The following is an 8,438-nucleotide window of genomic DNA, read 5'->3' as shown; positions in this document are numbered from 1 at the left end:
CATGCCATCAGGTGTGTGGGAGCAGGGATGCATCCAAAAGCCGCAGGACAGGACTGAACTTTAGCAGCCCAAGACCAATGTTTTTATTCACAAGCAAAGCAAACATCCTCACTAAGTTAGGCTTAGATTAGATTTAACACAATTTTCCAGTATTTTTAACAACGCTGCGCGTCGTGGTGTTCTCGACTCCGTGTCGTGCATTATAACCGTCTAATGTACGGTTCCGAGTTGTTTAATCTGCTTTTACCGCTTCTATAGGAACTATTTTACGTTGGCCTGGATGTACGTTTTATGCCAAACAACCGCTGTCAGGCTGCAGCGCGTTTCTCTCATTCACCTGTTAAAAGACAGTTGATCTGAACCAGCTGGTTAACGCGTTGCTATGGTAACGCCCCGTAATGGAGGGATGTTACAGTGTTTAACTCGCCGAACTATGTATAGGAAAATAATGCAGCCAGTTGTCACTGACAATGGTATAAACTATGTTTAGGTGAACTTCCACAACCTACTGCAGTTATTCTACATTGACCTGCAGCCGGAGCCGACTGAGACTGGCCGCCTGGGAGTGCTTTAGGACGGGAGAGGCTCCCGCTGCTCCTTCCTTACAGTAACTGCAGAACAATATGTGCCTTCAAGTCAGTCACCAAAACACCAGAAAAGTCTCTAATAACTCCAGTAAAAGTTGCTAGATTTGTTGCTTTTAACAAAAAAAAGTCTCCAGATTTAGCGAGAAAGTCGCCAAGTTGGCAACAGTGTCTGAATGAAAGCAAAGCGGCTGCGGGAGGAGTTTACAGCACAGCGCTGCAACGCCAGAGACGCTCGATTAGCAGCTGAAGACAGCAGGAGAGGAAACTGCAGAGAGAAAAATAATCACACCCTTTTATTTTTATCATCGTTGAAAACCCAGATTGTAATTGAGATTAAAATCCGATTAATCGCCCTGCACTAGTTGCTAGTAGCTGTGATTCAGAAGAAGTAACCAAAAACACAGAGGAGGTAAACAATATCATATTGTTGGACGTCAGAGCTGCACAGTACGCCCTTTATATGGGTACATAGCAGATCCTGCAATGCAGGAGGCAAACAAACATGTTTTCATCCATTTCCGGTTACCTGACACACAATGGTAATACTCACCGTGGCATGCAGTCTTCCTCTTTTATTCATGGCCAGGAATCGATTACTGTAAACTCCTTTGATTGCAATGACCCCCTGAGAAATGGCAAAGAGCTCCAGGACACCTAGGAGGACAAATCAAATCAAAGATACTTTATTCAAAGTTCAAGCCAGCTTGTCCAAAGTTTGACATACAGACATGTAATATTTATGACAAAAGAATAATACAGAACCAAGCTGAAAACGTAGGCCCTGCAGCCAGTTTTACCGGCGCCGCCTTATAACAGATAAGAACAGAGATACATTAGGATAATGGGGGGGTTGAGGGAAAAAAAAAGGTCATGTAACTCCGGGTCCCGCTACAAATGACGCGGTCCAAAGAGAAAAAAAAATCATACACTTAAGCACAAACTCAAACAAGACACACAAAGTCCAGGGAGACGGTGAGTCATGTGGGAGGGGACCGGGGATGGTTTTGGAGGGGGGACAGAGCGTCTAAAAACAGATACGATTGTTGTTTGGGTTCCAGGCGAGGAAAACAATTTGCCCTCGGCCTTGAGTCCATAGCAGGTCTCAAGCTGGTGGCTCTGAACAGCCAAATGAGGGGGGCGGGGGGGGGGGGGGGGGGGGGTCAATTTCCATCGATTCTAGGAGACAACTTCTCCATGTTGTTGTTGATTCTGCGTACCAACTCCGGGACCTCGGCCAAATGACCAGTATGGACCAGACTGGTATCCTGCTTACAGTTGAGAACGGTCAACGCAAGAGTCTGTCCACTGCTAGCTCGGCCCATACCGTTACAGAATTCTGGCGGCCTGCCAGCTGTTGCCAGAATCTCACAGGTCTTGAGGTAGATCAGGACTCCACCAGCCCCAATCAGCAGAATCCCCACCACCAATTATCCAAAGATGTAAACATCCTCCACGTCCTCAGAGGACAGAACCGCCAGACACATCGGTCTCCACCTGGCTCATGAGTCCTGAGCGTATCCAGCCGGAAGCGTCCCCTCAGGACATGCAGGCTCCCCTCTGCCCGATCTTTGGGTTGAGAAAATTTGATCAACTGTGTTGAGAGACCAGCCGATCAAATCCATGATGTAAATTTGAGTGAGGAGTATATATAGAGAGATATAAAAAGAGGCTCCGAGTCAGACAGGGCAAAGTCGCAGGCCAAGGTGGGAGGGGAGGGGAGGAAACAGGAGCAAAGAGAAAAGTGTCCGCCTTCGCTGAGAGCAGGAGTGGAAAATCAAACGTCACCTTTTGATGGTTCAAGCAGTGGTGCCCAAATAGTTACTCCTCCTCCCTTCCAACTACCACGCTGACCCCAACATGCACAACGAAACATATGAAGAAATGTCATTACTGATCATTTTAGTCATATCAGGGAGTTATCAGCTCTTCTGCTGCGGTGTGAGGCTTTATAGACCAGGAAACTGCGGACTACTTCATGTTCGGCAAGTTGAGCATTTGGCGAGAAAGATGCTGCTTTGGTAGAAGGCTGTTATTTACCACAGCTAAAGTAATGAACAATCTTTTCCGTCATCGCCCACCATAACTTCATTACCTGCTCCAGACCAGGCCGTAATATACCTTGTCTTTTGTTGGTTCAGTTCAGAGGGGAACTGAGCTGAGATAAAAGGGAGTTTTTTCCTTCCCACTGTCGCCTCATGCAGCTCAGGATGGGGGATCGGATTTGACGCAAACTGTTGGTTTGCCTTATCTAGGACATTTTATCATGAATCGGTTCGAACTGATGTGTCTGTAAGTGTCCTGAGATGACGTTGTTGTGAAGCAGAGCTGTACGAAGAAAGCCGAACTGAACGGTGAATGACATGACTGGGTTTACGGGTCATGTCTTGTCAAAATATCTGTTGTTGATTCTCACTGTGTCGTTGTTGGTACTTTACAAATGTGTTTTGCTGATACTACAAAGTAAAACATTTTATTAGCTTAGTGGCCCCCCTTCTTTCAGGACTCTGCCCCCCTCATGTGGGAACTACTGGAAGGATGCTTGTGTACTCGCTGCCTGTCTGAAGTATGGACAGAAAGCTTGATATGATCTTGTTTCTGACAATCTACAGCTGTATCTGTAGCATGTGCAGCCCAGTGGCAGTAAACAGAGTCTAACATGGGATTTTTACCCATACGCCCAACGGAGCGGCACACGGGCGATGTGAGGTGATGTAGCCACGTGTTGGATCCAGGTGTGTTGAAGCAGGAAAACATTGGAAACCTGCTGGATAGTGGTGCTCGTATGATCGAACTGAGAAGCCCAGTCTTAAACTGTTTTTGTTTTTTTCTTTAAAAGTTCTTTAAAGTTAAAAAGTGAAATCTGAACAACACTGTGTCACACTGGATTTTGTCATATGTTTACCGTGATGCCATCGTCTGGCCCCTGGTTTGAGCACAGGCGTGTAAAACTCCAGTCCAAGAGGGACCGGCAGGTTTTTGTTGTTTCCCTGCACCTGACTAAAACCAAATGGATCCAACAGCTTCCTGTCAATCAGAAAAAATGTCCCTCAGTGTAAAATTGCAGCTTTAAGATCCCACCATCTATTGAAAGATCCAGAGAATCAGAAGGAATCTCTGCATGCATTGGACAAGGATTAAATTAAAATCTGAATGCTGGTTGCCATGGTAACTGCCAATTAACCTAATTGGTTGTTAAATATTCCTCGGTTGTTTTTGATTTGTACCAGCTACTTTTCCAGCCTTTTTTTTCTCAAGTTGCAACTTTTTATGGATCTGCCATCACATTCAAAGTGAGTGTCCAAACCTTTTTAAAAACATGTAAATGAATAAAAAAAAATATGAATAAATAAATGTAAACGGGGAACTGTTGTGATAAACACACTTAAAATTCAAGCTTTCTGAAAGGTTGCAGCTGTTCCTGCATCTGGTGTGATTGTAAAAGGATCTTCATATTACAAATCCAAGACGTCCAGTCTCCTGCTTGTCTGCTGCTGTCATGCAGGATTCAAATGTAACCTGACAACTCTTCTAAAGGCAGCCATGAAATGAAGGCACCAGCGTACTTCCACGGGGAGTTTCGCCTGTTTCGTCACCGGATGAGCCATGAAAGATCTGATGAAGCAATAAAAGCTCAAAGTGGGATTTATGGCTCCATGGCCGACATGGCACAAGCCTGCAGAAATGATGGAAGACGAAGTTTTGACATTTCAAAACTTAATTTCTGTCAAGATGCAGAAAGAAATTCTGTTGGACCGTTTTTACCTTCAGAACTGCCTTCATTCCCGGCGGCAAAGACTCAGATCAGTTCAATTGAGCATTAATTATAAGGCATTGGTTCACAAACAAAGTCATCTCAAAGGACTAAAGACGTATAAAGTTCACAGTGAACTTTTTTTAATTTAATTTGAAACATTAAACTGTACCAAGGGAGACTTCTCTTTAATTTAATCTTTATGTCCAAGGTGGCGGAAGACGCTGGAAATATTTTGCTCCTTATTTTGTGACATGAAGCATCACCAGCTGCTGCACATCATGATGAGAATCTCCCAAAGCTGCTCTGCTGGATGTAGATCTGGTGACTGTGGAGCCGTTGGAGGACAGTGAACTGTGTAGGCAGGTAAGTGGAGTTGGAGGACAGTGAAATGTGTAGGCAGGTAAGTGCCTGCCTAATCTCACATAATCAAGATTGTAAAACAACATTTGAAAAACGTGCATCGGGTACCTGTCAATCGAAAGGACACGCCCATAAATATGCAGAATTTTGAGATTAAATTATTTCTAAATGGAGGGGTTAGAAAAAATGCCTTAATGTCAGGAATGCAAACACCTCACACTGGTATGCTGAAGGCAATCTTTGTTGGAATGAGCCATCAAATACTCCGGAGTGGGAGTTTCCATCTCCACATCCGAAAATCTGAGTACGCAGCTTCTCCCAGAATACCTCCACATCAGCAGATCAGGTTTCAAGGCCACCCCACAAAGTCCTCCAAGCCATAACTAGAAATATATATTCAAATACATAATAAAATAAAGAAATAAAAATAAACAATAATGTGAAATCAATGGATATTTCTGAATATTGTTTTTTTTCCCTCCCAAAAGGTTGATAAAAAAGTTCTTTTCACACCAAACAGTGATTTTATTTCATTTGTAGAAACATCTAAATCCGGATATGAAACAAAGAAAAGTTTCGTCTAAACCGAGTCCAATCCAACCTCCGGCGGTTTAAAATTAAGGATATGCTGAAGCGCATAAAACGGCAGTTCCTCCTTCATCCACTAGGGGCTGCAAAACAGAGCAAATCCCCATAGACTCCCATGTTAAAAAGACCAACTTCACAGCAGAAATAAACATGTTTACAGCTGGAATAAACATGTTTACAGCAGAAATAAACATGTTTACAGCAGAAATAAACATGTTTACAGCAAAAATAAACATGTTTACAGCAGAAATAAACATGTTTACAGCAAAAATAAACATGTTTACAGCAGAAATAAACATGTTTACAGCAGAAATAAACATGTTTACAGCAGAAATAAACATGTTTACAGCAAAAATAAACATGTTTACAGCAGAAATAAACATGTTTACAGCAAAAATAAACATGTTTACAGCAGAAATAAACATGTTTACAGCAGAAATAAACATGTTTACAGCAAAAATAAACATGTTTACAGCAGAAATAAACATGTTTACAGCCTGGTTCAAAAATCCATTTTAGGTTTAATAGGTCAGGTTTACCTTCATGACAACTGTTGGGGGAGTGAATTTTTTTTTAACTCGCCCATTTAAATGTAATTTAATCTCGAAATTTGGCGTATTTAGATTGTCCTTTTGATTGACAGGTACCCGATCTCCAGCTTCAAGTCATAAGAACGTAGAACAACCGCGGTTTTTAGCCAGTTAACAACGGGACTTAGCTTTAGCCCGCTTACCTCCGTTAGCTGGTTAGCTCCTTTTATCTCCCGGTTAGCTCTACTAGCTTTTAGCTAGTTTGCTCTGACCTGCCTGTTTGGTTTGTTTGGTTTAAACACAGCTGTAAATGATTGTTTTTTGATGGTTTTAACAACATTATTGATTTGTTCTATTATATTTACAAAGATAAACTGTAAGAGCTGGACCACATAACATAGCTGCCATCCTTCGAACGTCTTCATTTTCTGTGACAGAAGATCTGTAGAATATAATTCTGAGTTGCCGACTACACCGAGATGAACCTCTATAGATCTTCTCCATGTTGACATGAAGCATCACCAGCTGCTGCACATCATGATGAGAATCTCCCAAAGCTGCTCTGCTGGATGTAGATCTGGTGACTGTGGAGCCGTTGGAGGACAGTGAACTCATCGTCATGGTGGAGATGATGTGAGCTTTGTGACATGGTGCATCATCCTGCTGGAAGTTTCCATCAGAAGATGCTACACTGTGCTCAGAAAGGGATGGACATGGTCAGCAGCAGGACTCAGGTAGGCTGTGGAGGTTAAACCAGGTCATACTGGTAGTAAGGGGACCAAAGTGGGACAATTTGATATTCTCCGCTCTATTCCACCACAAGCCTTCAAACCAGAAGAGAATAATGCTGCTTTTTACAACAAAAACCAGGACAATTCGATCTCCTCCTTCTGTTCTCTTCTGGATCGTCCCACATTTCGAAGAACCTCTTCTGTCTCTTTTAACTTCCTGGATACTTTAATATGGATTACTTGTGGGTTTGGAACCAGTTCTTACTGGACTTCCTGTTGTCTTTCCATCATCTCCAACCAGTCTGACCATTCTCCTCTGACCTCTGACATCAACATCTGGATGTTTTCTCTTCTTCAGACCTTCTCTGGAAACCTTACAGTTGTGTCAGAGCAACTATTTGTGACCGAAGCAGTAAACCTAATATACTACTTTTAAATGTTTCAGACAGTTTTGTTCATTCAAACACATGAAATCAACATCTCGAAGTCATCTGACTTCATTTAAATAAAACGACTGGATTTGCATTTGGAATAAAAGGAAATCTGGTCGTTCTTTTTTAATGTACCAATTTCATTCATGCACCTGTTTGTTTATTATAAAACCATCTTTTCTACTTTCAGATTACAATATTAGAAGAATTTGACTAAAATCTGATTTACTTCAGTTTAAACACCTGTTCATGTAAAAATTTCCAGGTCAAACGATGTGAAAACAAACTGAAGTCATTAACAGAGAGCCATTTTAAGCAGCCTGGTGCTTTTGTGATGTCAGTCATGCTGATTTGAAGTCCAACACAACCTGGTCTCAGTGCTGCACCTGTTACTTCCACAAATAGTCTACCTGCCGACATCCCGCAGACCAGATGCCTGCTCGGTGCTTCAGGGTCGGGCTGTCTCAGTTTTCTGCTCCTTTCTGCAGAAACCTTTTCTTTAACTTGCAGGGGTGCCATTCACATCAGATACAGCTAAATGCGGGAATCTGGGCCACGTGCGCGCTCTCTGCGGGACGCATTCTGCGCGTCAGACGTTTTGATCATTTAATATTTAGGCGGATTTGTGCGCGAGCTGCAGACTTACTCAGCTGGCTGGGCTCATGGCTGCCGTTGACTCTGCCGTCGGGATGAATCTGGAGATGGAAGCCGATTCCAACCCTGCAGTAGAGCCTGCAGGTTCTGCGTCCGGAACGGGTCCCGTCCCCGGGAAGTTGGCGCTCCACGGGCACGCGCTCTGCTCCGGCGGCGCAAATCAGCTGAGCCAAGGTCAGAAGGTAAAGAGGAACATTCATTCTTCCAAAAACGAGACAGTCTCTAGGCGAGTTTCTGCATTTTCTCTGTGTGTGTGTCGCTCATGAAGACCGGAAAGGCGTGCGCACACGCGCGTGCGGCGCGGCGCAGGAGCTGGCACGGGGATATTTATAACGCCAGTGATCTCACTGCTTGATGCATGCCTGAGCTGTGCAGGACGCTCTTCCATCCCGCGACTGCCGCGCAACAGTTTCCCAGTCCGCGCCAGGACGCACCACGCGCGGCATTTTACGCACCGGGAACACGCGCATCTCAACCAGACTTGGCTCAGTCTCCAGATCCTGCACAAAGCGGCGCGTTTGGGCTCAGACAGACTGAGATGCGCACGCGCTTCTGGATGGACACGCCGCCAGGTTTACCGGCTTCACCCCGGTTTGTCAGCTGGTGCGTCCTGGAGACGCGCAGCTAAAAGGCTGAAACGCGCCTTCTGAGGCCAAATTAAACCAAAACGCTGAGGCAGGAAAAACATTTAAAAACATTTGCTCCTTTTCCTTTACTGGTTTTACTGGGAATAAAACTAAAATGTCAGAAGATTCAAATAAAATGTACATAATAAAGGTCTTGAGAAATCTGGACAAGATGTC

The 8,438-nt window shown here is 43.9% G+C and overlaps 1 protein-coding gene across 1 annotated transcript in view; it reads right to left on the bottom strand.

Annotated features, from left to right (window-relative positions):
- The window catches only part of fgf5 (fibroblast growth factor 5), a gene marked incomplete at both ends in the record, with an annotated part of 14,200 nt that extends 6,365 nt beyond the window's left edge, over positions 1-7,835 (bottom strand). Inside the window, 2 exons of the mRNA XM_079251873.1 lie at positions 1,138-1,241; positions 7,628-7,835. Coding sequence (XP_079107999.1) covers positions 1,138-1,241; positions 7,628-7,835 — 312 coding nt within the window. The remainder of the gene's footprint in view (positions 1-1,137; positions 1,242-7,627) is intronic.
- Positions 7,836-8,438: the final 603 nt, after the last annotated feature.

This window comes from Telmatherina bonti, assembly GCF_933228915.1.
Source record: "Telmatherina bonti genome assembly, chromosome: 13".
NCBI classification, from domain to species: Eukaryota; Metazoa; Chordata; class Actinopteri; order Atheriniformes; family Telmatherinidae; genus Telmatherina; species Telmatherina bonti.
This window is presented reverse-complemented; position numbering and strand designations above follow the sequence as displayed.